General features: G+C 37.2%; 2 protein-coding genes across 2 annotated transcripts; both read left to right on the top strand.

Annotated features, from left to right (window-relative positions):
* The first annotated feature begins 375 nt into the window (after window positions 1–375).
* Window positions 376–4,824, top strand: LOC129372189 (solute carrier family 2, facilitated glucose transporter member 11-like). Its single transcript, XM_055049294.1, has 12 exons — window positions 376–523; window positions 633–731; window positions 1,098–1,258; window positions 1,337–1,470; window positions 2,256–2,385; window positions 2,504–2,652; window positions 3,128–3,315; window positions 3,401–3,511; window positions 3,871–3,972; window positions 4,043–4,118; window positions 4,197–4,324; window positions 4,409–4,824. Exons 1-12 carry the CDS (start codon window positions 452–454, stop codon window positions 4,601–4,603), a joined length of 1,545 nt encoding a protein of 514 aa, XP_054905269.1. The 5' UTR covers window positions 376–451; the 3' UTR covers window positions 4,604–4,824.
* Window positions 4,825–10,115: 5,291 nt separating this feature from the next.
* Window positions 10,116–15,468, top strand: LOC129372046 (solute carrier family 2, facilitated glucose transporter member 11-like). Its single transcript, XM_055049038.1, has 12 exons — window positions 10,116–10,275; window positions 10,385–10,498; window positions 11,468–11,628; window positions 11,720–11,844; window positions 12,394–12,523; window positions 12,619–12,767; window positions 13,071–13,258; window positions 13,346–13,456; window positions 13,650–13,751; window positions 14,173–14,248; window positions 14,336–14,463; window positions 14,880–15,468. Exons 1-12 carry the CDS (start codon window positions 10,204–10,206, stop codon window positions 15,069–15,071), a joined length of 1,548 nt encoding a protein of 515 aa, XP_054905013.1. The 5' UTR covers window positions 10,116–10,203; the 3' UTR covers window positions 15,072–15,468.
* The last annotated feature ends 319 nt before the right edge of the window (window positions 15,469–15,787 follow it).

Raw genomic sequence — 15,787 nt, 5'->3', positions numbered from 1 at the left:
AACCAACAAATTATAAAAATGCTATTATTTACTCATTAGGGCTGCTTGAGATCATCAAGCAAGAGGTCCTAAGATGATGCAAAGGCTTCTTGTGCTTTAAGATCAGAAGACTGATTGATTGTTGTGAATTTACAAGACTGATTAGTTTAGTAAAGCTTAATGTAGCTTCAATATGCTACATGCTGTCTCCACCAATACTTCTCTCACTGAGCTCTACTTCTTCAGTTCTTGGATGCTGTCACAGTAGCGTGAAACTCCGATGATTACCCTCATTATGCAGAAGATTCACCACACTTCATACTCATTTTCTGACAACAGATCAGTTGTGTTATTCTCAGGATAAACTCATCCACCAGTCAGACATCAGTTTACTTCTGAGAGCAGCCTCAAGAAGAAAAGGATACTCCATGTGTGGACAACAGTTTTAAAAAGCCTTGAGGTTGTGAGAAAAATGCCAAAAGAATACGTGGATGAGTACGAGCCTTTGATCGTAAGGGGCATTAGAGACAAAAGGCGTTTAAAGGTATGCAAGGCATACATTGTTATGACTCGCTGAAGAAAAAAAAGAATGACATTGTTGTTCTTGATTTCCTGGAAATGCTTTCCTGAAGTCTTTGTTTGGATTTTTGCAGCTTCCAAACAAATCGCTGCTATTTGCTGTGTTTGCTGCTTGTGTTGGAGGAACGTTTCAGTATGGATACAATATCTCTGTCATCAACGCACCCACAATGGTAAGAACCAGGAAGAAATGGGATTACCAAGGGAGGATAGCAAAGCAAAGCTGGATTATTATTGTTTCTTCTTAAAAGATGCACTTCAAAGTAGTATTTTATTGTTTTTCCTGAAAGAAAAGTTGTCTGTGATAAACTTTTTATAGTTGGTGACCTACTTGCCTGCAGATTTTTTGTTCTGTATCAACCAATGGTATATAAATTACATATAAATTGTTCAAATTAAAACAATGCTGCTCTTCATATTAATGTGTGGACAAACCTGTACTTAGAAAGTACGTCAAAGATTTCCTTTTGCCAAATTGTAGCTGCACTTAAAAACATCCAATGTTAAACTCCATTTCTTTTCTTTCCTTCCATCCGAAGTACGTACAAAATTTCATCAACCAGACCTGGATGCAGCGCTATAAAACCAACATATCACAGGATGGACTCACGCTGCTCTGGTCCACCATTGTTTCCGTGTTCACCTTAGGAGGGTTCATAGGGGCATCAGTGGGTGGGACTTTATCTGTGAAGCTGGGAAGGTATGGAGATGTTACTACATTTGGTAAGACTAACTCATCTTTTGTTATCTCTAAGTTGTATCGTGTCATCTCCTTCAGGAGAGGGACGCTGCTGGCCAATAACGCCTTTTCACTGACAGCTGCTCTGCTGATGGGTCTGAGCTCCACTGCAGGCTCATTTGAGCTGCTCATCATTGGACGGCTCCTCAGTGGAATGAATGCAGGAAAATACAGCCAAACATTCTTACATCTCTTGAGCTTCCCCACTTTTTGCATTGTACATCCACAAACTGAAATCCAAAGTGTTGGGATTTGATGTTTTGATGTTTTGTGAAACTCCAAATTCAATAGCTGTGAAGAGGGAAAAAAAGAAACATGGTCTTCAACATTTGTCATAAATAAAAGTCTAATGTAGTGGCTGTTTCTCTTTAGCCCCCTACACACTTTTTATGACAACTAATTGTATAGGGTTGATAAAGTAACCAGCATTGCACATGATATGGTAATTTTTTTCCTTTCTTTTTTGCAAAATAGCACCTTCTATAATGTTCTTTATGTGTCCTACAGAGCTTGTGCAAAACTGATTTTGACTTTCTTATAACAATGCCTTTCTTCTTTCCATTCTTCCATAAATAGCAGATTTCTAGAGTGTACAGCAATCAGCTGACTTGTCTACACATTCGTCCACCTGAGCTAGAGTGTCCAAGGACCTTTTGGCTGCTTCTCAATTAGGAAAACATTTTTAAAAACCTTTTATATGTTTTTTTTGATTTCAGAATTCACATGGAACAAAACAGGAAAAAAACATTTTCATGTTTCAAGAGGTGTAAATACTTAAATAAACCATTGTATTTAGAACAAAATGACTCAAAAGAGATATTTTGTTTGATAGCCAAACACCTCCTTAAAAACTGGTTTGAATATGTTTAGTAATAATCTTTTTCTCGTTAACATTTTTGGGACCTGTCTTTAAAACAAAATACTAACTTAGACATGAATCTTGGATTGTTGTTCACAGGCATTGCCCTGTGTGTTCAGCCTCTTTACTTGGGGGAAATAGCTCCGACTGCATTACGTGGGGCCATGGGAATGGGAACTTCAGTCTTCATCACTGGTGGAATCTTAACAGGACAGGTTATGGGCCTCAAGTAGGTTTCAGACATTAAATTCCACATTGGCCGCTTGGTATTCACTTTCAAGGAATGCACAGAATGCTGTGCTGTCTTAACAAGCATGCTAATTTGGCATTTGTGTGTAACTGTGCAGAGAAATTCTTGGTAAAGAAGAGTACTGGCCCATTCTGCTCTCCACCACATGCGTCCCTGCATTCCTGCAGCTCCTTATTCTGCCCTGGTTCCCGGAGAGCCCGCGCTACCTGCTTATTGACAAAGGAGATGAGGAGAGATGTAAAAAAGGTAAAGTATTTCTAAAACTATTCCTCAGTCGTTTTTGTGTAGGTCATTATTTTAATTTTTTTAATTTTTTATCTTTATTATATTATCATTTTTGCTTGTTTAAACCCTGAAAAGTCATTTTAACTTTACTGGAACAATTGGAACTAAACCACAGAATTAAAAATATGTATATATATATATACAAAAGCAACCTGTCTTCCACATGCTAATTTTGAGGAACCATAAGAAGTACAGTGTAAATGTAGCCTTCTTATACAAATCTTATCTAGAAGCAGAAATCTGTTTTGTTGGTACAGTCAGTTCATGCATGTGATCTAGTTTGGACCACAGCGCATTAATGTGAGAGGAAAGCTGTTTAATGCAGGAAACCTTTTGATTGGACTTTAAAAGTCACACCCGTGATGCCTGATCAGATGAGAAGAATGGGGTTCACACACAATTTCACTCACTGAGTCATGTGGGTTTCTGTGTGCAGCCTTGAGGCAGCTGCATGGCATAGCTGACTCTGGTGATGCGTTGGAGGATATCGAAAAGGAGAAAAATAATTTGGTGGGTTTCCAAGCCAAGAAGCCCTGGGAACTCTTCTCCGATCGTAGTTTACGTTGGCAACTTCTCACCATCATCCTGCTGAACATTGCTCAGCAACTGAATGGCATTAATGCTGTATGTATGACTTACTCTGAAGCAACCCCCTAATGATAATTTTTTTTAAAAATCTAAAGTCAGAATTATATCCTCCTGTCTTTAGATTTACTTCTATGCTGATTATGTGTTCCGACAATCTGGTATTCCTATGGATAAAATACCTTATGCAACTGTCGGCACTGGTGCCTGTGAGTGCATCACTGCTTTAACGTGTGTGAGTATTCATTTGTACTTCAATTTTAAATGAAGTTTTGTGTCATTTTTGTTTTTATGCATTGATTAAGGTACACTATAAGTTGACTATTTCCTCTGACTTCTGGAAAAATTGCACTGGATTTGATTGGGGGTAACTTGAGTCCCCTCATTGTACTCAAGGGGACTTAATACAAATGCACAACACACCTTTTAGCTTCATACCTATTCAACGTTCATGGAAACCAGTTTGGTTTATTTGTAGAATTAACTGAACTATCACATTAAAGTGCAACAAAATAGACATATTAGAAAATGGCCAGCTACATTTGCTTGTTAAACCTCCCCACATGGTCTTGTGACATGCTGTGTGTCTCACAGGGTATGCTTATTGAATGTCTGGGAAGGAAAATCCTCATCATGGGGGGTTATGTACTCATGAGTATTTGCTGTGTTTTTTTCACACTGACGCTCACTTTCCAGGTAAGTTACCTCATAATCAAACATCTTACCCAGACATTTATGCCTGAGTTAACATTTGCTCTCCTTTCAGGATTTCAGCCCCGTTTTTCCATACCTAAGCATGGCATGTATTTTTGCCTTTATCTTGAGTTTTGGCTTGGGACCAGGTAAGTAAATAAAGCATGAGTCTCATTAAATTTCACAGCCATGTCACTAATTTTCTTTGTGTCTTCTGTCTGTCAAAGGTGGGGTGACTAACATCCTAACCACAGAGTTGTTCACACAAAATGCTCGACCTGCTGCCTTCATGATTGCAGGATCAGTGAACTGGCTCAGCTTCTTCTTAATCAGCTTGGTCTTTCCCTTCATTGTGGTCAGTCCTCTGGGTCAACATGAATAAGTGCAATTTAAGGTGAGGTGAGCTGTTGTCTGATAGACCATTTCTTTACATTCACAGATTGGGCTACAGCAGTACTGTTTCCTGGTCTTCTTGGCAGTTTGCTCCTTGGTGGTCACCTACATATTCTTTGTTGTTCCTGAAACAAAGAACAAAACCTTTGTGGAAATTCAGAACGAGTTCCAGTCATCGAAGATGAACAAGTTTTGCAGTTCAGAGGGAGCTGGAGCTATACTCTCATCAACGTCCATCTAAAATGTTTCTCAAACAAACTTTCTCTGTCACGCACAACATTTACACATCACTAAATAATGAGGAAACACACACATGCATGAGAGAGCAGACTGTAATAAATATCTACAAAATGAAGTTAAGATGACCTTGTTACACATCCCTGTATTATACATGATGATTTGTACTACCTCTATAAAGGATGCTTTACTTAAATTTTTAAATACATGTCAGTTAAAAATGTCCATTCTTCCTTAATTGGTGTGAACAGGTTCAAAGTTAAGACTGCATGCTGCTGCAGCTGCCTGGTCTTTTCTAATCCCTCAGAGCTGCACGTGGTCTGGAGAACAAAGACTTTTTTTACATGGATAAAGAGTAAATCAGTGAGAAGATTTGTGGAGGTTTGATTTGTTTAGAAGTGTTAATACTATCAGAAGTATGAATGATATGATACATATGCAACAAGGTCCAGATATGGGTTTGCCAAAATGTTTTAAAAAGTTATTTTTTTCAGTGAGAACATACTCATTTGAAAGTTCACATCAAAATGTTTTAAATTCAGAAATAGCAGCTTTTGGACATGGATGGCGATCTTAAGCTAAACATTTTGTCTTCTTTTGCCTGACTTTCTAGTCATCTTTTAAAGTGGTGTTGATAAATCTGCATTTCTTTCTTCGGATAGCTCACTAATTTACAATTGTTTGCACATAAGATATGGTGAATGCATAAATCATTCAAGCATCAAAAAAGCATGTTTGACGGATAACTGAGCGTAGAAAAGCTGTGCATCCTCACAATAACAAAATCTTTTAATGGCTTTGCAAACAGAGGGTCATAACAACTGAAGGAAAACTACAGCTGGTTAGGTCAGCAGGTCCAATATAATAACATGTCATCACATGTCATGGCGCAGGCACCTGCTCAGGTATGACATAAGAAAGATTTTAATAAAGACAAACAAAAACTTTAAAAAATATATTAACAAAACTAAATGGAGCATGGATGAAGACTCAGTCTTGGAACAACAAACTTGGAAAATTACATGGAGGTAGAACAGTTTAATGTAAATGAAACAGATTTGAAACTGAGCAAGGAAACAGTACAGAGAATCCAGAGCTTAACAGTGTGAAATCAGGAATTTCAATGGGTGACTGAACAGGTGCAACAGATGAGGATGATGAGGCAGCACAGGTGAGTGGCATAAATAATACAGAAAGGTGAATGTAAGTACAAAAGAAAACAGAAAAAAGACAAACATAGGAGCTAACAGGAGAAAATTAAGATATAAACAGAGAAAGAACGTGACAGGAGAAATGTAGGGGAATAATAAAGAATACAAAAAAATCAAGAGTCAAGAATAAACTAAGACCCTAGAAATAAGGATACAAACTGTCATGTCTAAACTTGGCAAACAACAAATACACGAGACTGAACCGAAAGTGAGTACACTCTAAGGAGACAAGGAAATGACTAAATAACACACACACACACACACACACACACACACACACACACACACACACACACACACACACACACACACACACACACACACACACATATATATATATATATATTCCAAATGTGATCACTTGCAATCACATTTTCTGTGATTACAAATTCACAGAAAATTTAATCTCAAGACATTTTACATGACAAACAGACCCAGTTCTTGCCTGCTTATAAAGTGGCTTCTAACTGATTTATTCCTACACATACGCATTCAGTTTGTGCAGTCTTAAGAAAAAAACTGTTAGATTCAGCCATCTATCGTCTAAAGCTGTTTATACATGAGGTTCACTCCATTGAAATGTGTGTCAGATTCAGTAGCTTTAAAAATTTCCTGATTCTCAGCAGGAAGCTCCTTTATTTCAAGAAGTGACCTCCAAGCTGAGCTAGTTTAACAGCTTTTATCTCCAGATTTTTATGGTCAGACAGTGATACAGGAATTGTGACCGTGATATTGCATGAATCTCTCCTGTTCCAGAACCAGCCATTTCTAGTTAGTTTACTATGCATCTTTTCACTGTCCTGACATCTTCTTCTTCTTCTACAGCATTTTCTGTCAGTTTACATACTTTGTGTATTTCCATCAACTGGACGGAAATGTAATTCAGAAATTATTTTTTCCCTATATATATTCAAATCTTAAACTAAATATATTATACACTGGGGAAAAAACAATATCTAATCTGTAGTAACAGATCAGGCTTGAGACTCTGGCAAATTTCAAAGAGCAAAATCTTTATTTCAGTCGTTTGCAAACGGAGAACACACAGTAACCACAACACAACAGCTGTACCTACAATGAGTTCTGATTTGGAGCTGCAAGCTCTCACAATATATTGGACTCTCTATACAATGTGGTCACTCACTGGCCCAGAGCCAGTTGAACAGGTTAATGCACAGTCACTCTTAACAGGGTATAGAGAGAATGCAACATCCATTCTGAGGGTAAGTTAATTGTTCAGATGAGAAACATCTTTATTCAAAAATAGGTGCATTTCCAAAAATCAGGTTTACTAATGGAACAATTTTGCATAACAAGAACATTATCAGACTTTGTACGTTCACTCAGCACATAGCCTTAGCTTGTGACATTTTAATGGAGGAATTTGTTAAGCCTTAGGCTTTATTCCATCTCACTACAATTTACCTAACCTGTTTATTGTTATCTGTTTATTTATTTATTTACTGTTTATTAATAACTGTTTATTGTTATCTGTTAAGAAACACTGGCGCCTGATTTTAGTTACTGACAACCTACTGAAACTTTTCCAAGGAGAGGTCAAAAGGAAACCTATCTAACTGATTCTTTGAAGACTCTTTGACCTACATGGTTTAACATACTAAACAATACTAGTGTTAAATGACTAAAGAATTAAATCAAATTCTTAAAAGAAATAACACAATTTTTACTTCACAACACATACCTATACACTCTCACACACATACTAAATCCCCTCAGCTAATTTTGTATCTTTTAAATATGTAATGACTGCTAGAATTATTTCTGTCCTGATATGATCAGAAATTCTTGTACAGAAATTTGGCCAAGTGTCATGTCATACACTGCCATCTAGTGGCCAACCATATTTGTTATTGATAAAAAACAGCTCTGCTCTGTTCTGCTTGGGCCTTCGAAATAAAACATTTAAAGACCAAGGTCAATCTTTCTCATTTCTTAACAGGTTCTCTACCCTTTATTTAAAAATTTCCATGGCAAGACCAACACCAAATCCAATATAATTGGACCAAATGCAGAGAAAATGACAACATTTTAACAAGCTCTTCCTCCTGCTGTGTTTATTTTTTACATGCGTCTGTCTTTGCATCTGATCTGATTTAAATGGTAAACTCGTCGCTCTCATGAGGTTTTTCAGTCTGGTTACCACAGTACTGAGATTGCCCTGCTCAAAGTGCTCAATGAGCCAAATAAACACATACAGTGGAAGAACCACAGACCTGAACCTTCAATGCCACCAGAATAAAACGTGACCTACATTCTAAAAAGTGAAACAGTAACTAAAGATGAAAACTCAAAGGGTAATACCATCAAGGCATGAAAGACTTAAAGCCAGAAACAGATACCTAAAAATAAAAAGCAAAACACAACAAAAATACCTCCATTACTACATTACAATGGTGAGTATCAGCAAGGAAACTTACAAGCAAATAAACCTCAACATTAATAACTGAAAATCAAAGTGATTTGCATAAGGGAAGCAAAATTTAAAAAACAATGCAGTAACATAAACAACAGAAGTGGTATTTTTGGAAAATGTTTAAGAGAATAAATAAGGGAGGTTTCAAATATCCAATCTCAAGCTGTGTGAATCACTGTAAATAGTCATGAAACATACAGAGATGTGCAAACGTCTTTCAAAGGCAGTTGGATAATTTACAAAAATTTGTTTTCTTAATTGCAGTTGTCTTGAAACTTAAGTTTTAACATTTTTCTCCTTGAGGTTGTCTTAATTATTTTTTTAAATCAATGTATGGTGTACAATTATAAATATTATATTGTAAATTGTACTTGATTTGTTTTCCTTGCAATTCAACTTAATACAAAAAGAAAGTCAAGTGTGCTGCCAAAGTGTGTTTTAATTGAATATTTTTTGCAAAAGTCTAGACATTTAACTTTTTAAATAGCATTACAAAAATTAACATACAGAAATAATTTAGTCTGCAACACAAAATGGGCCTTAATAATTTGCCAAAACACAACAGTTGTGCCAGATTTGATTGACAGTTCCTATTAAAGTGAGAGGCACCGGGGAATCCCAGATGTGGTAGCACTTTACTCTAGCGATTGCTCGCTCTACAATGATCCGCAGCCGAGCGATGGTCTGGGTCTCCTCTCTCTCTTCCTTGCTGAACTGACCAGGATGCCTAAATGGTGGAATGATGAGTTTGGCTCCAACGTCATGAAGGAGGTCTTGAATGAGGAAGCCTTTATCTGCCATGACTTCATCTCCCAGCTCAAGCAGAGGAAGGATTCCACTGACCTTCGTTATTTCTTTGTCGGAGAAATAAATGTCACCAACCCACAGGGAGCAACTCCAATCAGCCCTTTCAGAGTGGTGTGGTTCTTGTAGGCAGAGAACGTTTCAGACTGTAAGGTGAGGGATGATGGCGTTTCCAGAGCAACTTCTGTGCAGTCCAAGATGACACAGACATTTGAAGAGAACTTCAGAAATTTATCTTTTATGTTCTTGTTCCATTACGAAAGCAAGCATACTTTGTGCCATCTTTCAATGACCTTCATCACTGTTTTCTTTGCATTTTGAAGGAATGTGAGAGTTTATTTCTGGCCCTGCATTGAAAAGGGAGGCTTCAGCATTGAATTTACATTCCGTCAAAATTTAACTTTGCATTGATTGTACTGAAGTTTCTCATGACAATAAAATTAACCAAATTGAATTTATGAAACCAATTTGGTTATCAATGTTGGAAATTGCTAATAACTTTAAAACAATGCCATTTTCTTAAATTGATCGTTTTTCTTTTAGAAACAAACAAGTTGTTTGAAGAATTGTGTGATTTAAATCTGTCTCTTTTCCTTTTTTAAAATAAAAATAATTCATTCTTAATTATATCCAAACCAATTATAATATTATATCTCTTCTCACATGTGAAACTTGGGGGTTGTGGTAAACTGCGGTTGGGGCAAAAGAAGGATCTAATGCTGTTTTCTAAACTTAATTGCCCAGCCTCAGACTTGATTGAATTTTTCCCTAATCTCTGTGTAACGTGAAGTCTCAGGGTTAAGGGCTGCACCGTTTCAGTCTGCAACCTCCACAGCAGACCTGGAGAATGGGAAACTCTTTACTTGTTGGAAACCACGAAACTCCAGTGGACATTTCCGTCTTTTTAAATGGAGAGGTTAATGTGGTGGGATTGCAATTACGTCACCAAAATTACTTCAATGTAGTCAGAACAATGCGAGTGATTCTTCAGCCCCAGTCGATTGCATCAGGTCAGTTGTATCATCATCATCATCATCATCAGCAGCAGCAGCAGCAGCAGCAGCAGCCTGAACTTCTTCCGCATTAAGTCGGTGCAGAGAGCCAGCGCTCACTGGGAAGACATCCCGACAGTGAACTTTTAGGAAACCCAACGAAATGCCAAAAGACTATATGACCGAGTATGCGCCTCTGCTCACGAAGGGAAGCAAAAAACCAAAAAGGTTACAGGTAAGCCGACTTTAGAGCCCAGGCTGGAGGATCTTGATGCGGTAAGTGTAACTTTCCCAATTCAGACGATTTCTAATCCTAATGACGAGCCTGTGTTTTCTGCCTGCAGCTGTTTTGTTTCCAGTTCCCGAACAAGTTTCTCCTGCTGGCTATGTTTTCGACATGCATAGGTGGCACGTTTCAGTGCGGATACAACATATCGATCATCAATTCGCCCACCAAGGTAGTCACTGATGCTTCTCATGGACACAGACACATCCATTGATCCAGGTTGCTGTGGCTTTTAATTTGCAGACGACGCCATTATGATAATTGTCTGGTTACCAGGTAACTAGATGTTAATTGTTCAGTTTGACTCTTGCGCGTGTTGACTCGCCCTTCTGCGCATGCTTGATTTTTTGACAGAGCGGTGACTTTGAAAAGCCACTTGCAACAAGTCCCCCATTCACTGTTTTCAGTTGGTTTTATTGGAGTTAGTCACTGGTTGACCGCACCGTGGTGGCATGACTAGTGGCCACATTTATGTGCTAGAGGGACATGCGGATTTCACAGGAAAACAGGATTGTTCCCTTGAAAGTTGTCTTTTCTTCACAAGGAGCCATTTGTAAAGATAAACCATTTGTAAAAGAAAAAAAAAGCAGCTAAAGGAAAAATAAAATAGCTTCCTTGTTTGATAAAATCTTATATTGTCAGTTTGAAGTTTGAAAATAGTGCCCCATGATTTACGGTGAAGCGAAGTGTGATTCAGTTTATGCAATAAAGCTTTGCAAGATACACTTAAGAAAAAGAAATAAAAAGGAACAAAAAAAAAAGCTTTAATTATAGTTTCATTTTTAAATTGTTGGAAAAAATATTTTTTTAACATGGATAATGCGCACTGTTACACCCCTTTAAAAATGTATACTGTTTTGACTTTTTTGTTGTTTCATTTAAATATTTCAGATGGTCATTTTTCAAGATTTGACATCATAACTTAAGTAAATACAAAATACGGTTTTCAGTGAATGATTTCATTAGGCGATAAATGAAAATATTTCTTATTATAACTATGTAACAACATTTTATTTCTTTTAACTGAATCCTTAAGCTTTTACAGTGTACTAATTGAGCTTAGTTACTGGAAGAGAAAGGAGAAATTTGTGTCATTTTCCGTCTGCTAATGCTATTATTCTACTTCTTTTCTTATTTCAAGTATGTGCAAGACTTCATAAACCAGACCTGGAGTCAGCGTTACCAAACAGAAATATCTAAAGATGGGCTTACACTCCTCTGGTCCACCATTGTGTCTATGTTTACCATAGGAGGATTTATAGGAGTGTCCATTGGTGGCACTTTGTCAGTGAAGTTAGGAAGGTATAAACATTTTGAAAACAACATGTAGAAATGTTGATCATTTCTTTTATTGTATAAATATGACACTTTCTTGTCTTATGGTGTTTTTCAGGAGAGGGACGCTTCTGGCCAATAATGTTTTTTCATTAGTTGCTTCTCTGTTGATGGGCCTGAGCTCCTTTGCAGGCTCATTTGAGATGCTCATTATTGGACGTCTTCTCATTGGAATAAATGCAGGTAAATTCATTTATTGTAGGAACAGATTTACAACAAGTAGAACTCCTGAAATGTGAAGCAAAATCAGAATGAGAGGTTCTTCTATTGGTCCAGCTTGTGATGTTTGTCAACACTTTTTGATACTTTAGTTCATGCCAAAAAAGTACACAAAAAACATAATTGTATAAAAAATAATTCTCACCCAAGCAAAGTACATTAAAAGCTAATGTACATCATAAGAATTTTATGCAGAGTCACATGGAGAGGTGATTGATAGCTCTGAAATCCTCTTCCTGGCTGTGATTGTGATGTTTCTGTTAGCAGAAACACTTTTTGTCTGTCTTATACCAAAACTGTTATGACATGGTGACAGTTCCAACAAATATGTAAACGAAAAATGTTTTTGTTATAGAAGTTTCACTCTGCAGCATTAACAAACACTTCATATTGTTTAACTCAATGCAATGAATGTATTTTGAAAATAAATAACTGAAATAAATGAACTTTTCAGTTAAATTATAGTTTACTGACACCTGTGCAAGACTGTAAAATCCCTCGTTATTTTTCCAGGCATTGCACTATGTGTTGAGCCGATGTTCTTGGGCGAAATAGCTCCAACATCGTTACGTGGTGCCATGGGAACAGGCTCCTCCATTTTTCTCACTGGTGGCATCTTGTCGGGACAAGTGATGGGCCTCAAGTTAGTGAAATACTTGTTTTCTTAATTTCAATCTACTGCTCCATATTTGTGCTGAAATTGAAAACTAATATAATTATATTTGTACATTGATGCAGGGAATTGCTCGGTAAAGAACAGTACTGGCCCCTCTTGCTCGCCACCACGTGTATTCCAACATTACTGCAGTTGCAGTTGCTGCCCTGGTTCCCTGAAAGTCCGCGCTACCTCCTTATTGATAGAGGAGACAAGGAGAAATGTAAAAAAGGTAAGAGTCTTCAATGCAAGTGTGGTTTCTTTTCTTGTAATTCCAAATTTTAAAACAATTTCATGGGTTGCCTGCCAAGAAGACATGGTGCATGTGACGGTGCTGCGCAGAAAGGCTAAATACTTCTCAAACACTGCTAGAGGCTGTCAGTTGAACCATGTGAGCGCCTTCTGATAATTGCATAATGATGTGAAGAAACTGTGGTTTGACCTTTGGTTTCTTAAAAGGAAAAAGAAAGCAGTCTGTCGTAATGTAGGCATGTGAGAGAAAACGTGAACAGAGGACCTCTTTTTCTGTCTGCAGCCCTGAATCAGTTGCATGGCGCTGCAGGCTCTGATGTTGTGCTGGAGGATATTCAGAAAGAGAAGGACAATTTGGTTGGCTTCAAAGCCAAGAAACCCTGGGAGCTCTTTGCAGATCGCAGCATACGCTGGCAAGTCATCACCATCATTGTACTCAACATAGCACAGCAGCTGAATGGTGTCAACGCTGTACGTATGAGCTTCCTGCACTGTGACCTCTCAATGTCTTTGAAAAACAAAGCTTTAACGACTTGCCCTTGTCTATATCGACTGCAGATGTACTTCTATGCTGATTACTTGTTCCGACAAGCTGGAATCTCAGAAGATAATATACCTTACGCCACCGTCGGTACAGGTGCTTGTGAATGCCTCACTGCATTAACATGTGTAAGTATGAGCTTGGAATGGAATATTTAAAGACATTTCTGCAATAAGCCACAGAAAAATAAATAAAGGGTGCTGCAGTGGAAAGACTATTAAAAATCAACTGGCATGATGCTTATAATATCACATGATACAGCTCTCATTTAAAGCTTAAAAGTGATAGTTTTGGTTTTGTGACATGCTGTGTTTCTTTTAGGGTATGCTGGTTGAATCTCTTGGAAGGAAAGTGCTCATCTCAGGAGGATACCTACTGATGAGCGTCTGCTGCATTTTATTCACAGTGACTCTTGCTCTGCAGGTAATTCTTCCCAAGGATACGCCCTTAATGGAGTTTTCTATTTCTATAATGTTCTACTTTACATGACAAGCATTTAGTTATACCTGTACAGAACAATAGTAAACACCTTTCCATGTTTCTTAAAGAAAAAGCAGACAAAGGCAAATAACAAGAAGAATTTTAACAGCTAAACATGACAAAACTGGTTACTTACCCAATGCATTTTGTCCCTGTCACCAGGGACAAGTGGAAGCTTTGTCTTAGGAGTATTTCGTGCAAAACAAACACAAATAAAAAAAGTAGTTATGACATTTTGAAATAGAGGTGACACACTATATATGTTGTTGCTTGCTTTCAAAGAAAAGTCTGACTTGTAACTTTTCCATTTCAGTGTCAGGCTTGCGTTCATTCATCTTTTCAATGACTATCTCTCTTCCTACAGAATGTCAGTCCAGTCTTTCCATATTTAAGCGTGGCTTGTGTTTTTGCTTTTGTCTTAAGTTTTGGCTTGGGACCAGGTACGTTAGCAATTTAGCAAATGTATCCTATTTCAGGGTCTTCATCAGCAATGCAACATCTTAACTTTGTTGTTTTGTCCTCTAAAGGTGGCGTAACAAACATTTTAACCACAGAGATGTTCAAACAAACTACTCGGCCTGCAGCTTTCATGATCGCGGGATCAGTGAACTGGCTCAGCTTCTTCCTCATTGGCTTGCTCTTTCCCTTTATTGTGGTGGGTGTTAGAGATAACTTCGAGCTTAGTTTTACTTCTGATCTATATCAGTTTGACTATTTTATTATCTTTCTATTTTTTTTTCAGCAAAATGAAGGTGAAACATTTCAAGTGCTTGATATCTTATTAAGGGGATTAATGTGATATAGAGCACTGGATGATACAGGAAAAACCAACTTGCCTAAACTGCAAATTATAATGAGCAATAATGTTATTATGTGAGAAATGATAGAAAACACAAAAAGTCTAACTAATAAAGATGCCTGAGTGTGTATTGGTTGCTTATAATGTCTAATCACTGATTACCCAAAAGTTTTCTTTTTAAAACAATTATGTTTTGTTATCTGTTGAAAGTGAAATGTCTGCATTTAAATGTTGAATGTTTTACATCGGCATTTATTTGTTTTTTTCCCCAGATCGGGCTGCAGCACTATTGCTTCCTAGTGTTCTTTGTCGTCTGTCTCTCGGTGGGGATCTACATCATCGTCGTTCTCCCTGAAACCAAAAACAAAAGCTTTGTGGAAATCCAGAAAGAATTCCAGTCCAGATGGAGTAAAGAGACAAACTCTGATGAAGCAGATGCTTTGCTTATATCTACTTCTTTATGATGGGTCTCTGATTCAGCATTAGAGCTAGCAAAGCTAGCTTGTCTTCTAAACAAACCATGATTTATTATTCAGTTCAGTTTTATTTACTGGCACTTTACAAAAACATTATTTCAATTCAATCATACATATATTCCAAATGATCCCAGTTTTCAAACAGTACAGTATGCTCAATTAATTATCATTTGTAAAAAAAAAAATTAAAAAAAAAGCTAGTGATAAATAATGCAATATATCTGTGGTACTTTTGAAGATATTCTTGTTAGGGGTTTTTTTTCTCTTGAAAACTTAAGCTGTGTTGAATGGTGTGGATTTTATTGTTCCAAATGGTAGTTTGGATAACTTTTTCAAAAAGCGCTGTCCTGCAGTTTTACAATAAAGATAAGCCAATTAAATACGACCTTTTGTAATCAATCAGAGGTCTGCATGCCACTGAGGCTACTTTGTGTTTCATTTTCTTAATCCCTTGGGAGACATGTGATCTGTTGAACAAAGCATTCACTGAAGTGCTGCTCGTGACTACTTTTGGAGGAAAGATAAAGGTATTAGCTATAATTAAGGTTAGAGAATATAAGACTTAAGGCTTATATATTTAAAGAATGCATAAATATGGCATAATATTCTTTTGTAAAGTGTTTTCTTTAGGAGTTATTCTCCTTGATTGTTTGAACAAACTGAATACACCTGACTGACTTAACTGCTCAAGCTACCACCTGACT

This window comes from Poeciliopsis prolifica, unplaced genomic scaffold, assembly GCF_027474105.1.
Source record: "Poeciliopsis prolifica strain line A6 unplaced genomic scaffold, Auburn_PproV2 SCAFFOLD028, whole genome shotgun sequence".
Classification (NCBI taxonomy): Eukaryota; Metazoa; Chordata; class Actinopteri; order Cyprinodontiformes; family Poeciliidae; genus Poeciliopsis; species Poeciliopsis prolifica.
The sequence above is the reverse complement of the archived record's forward strand: the minus strand, read 5'-3'. Positions and strand labels throughout refer to the sequence as shown.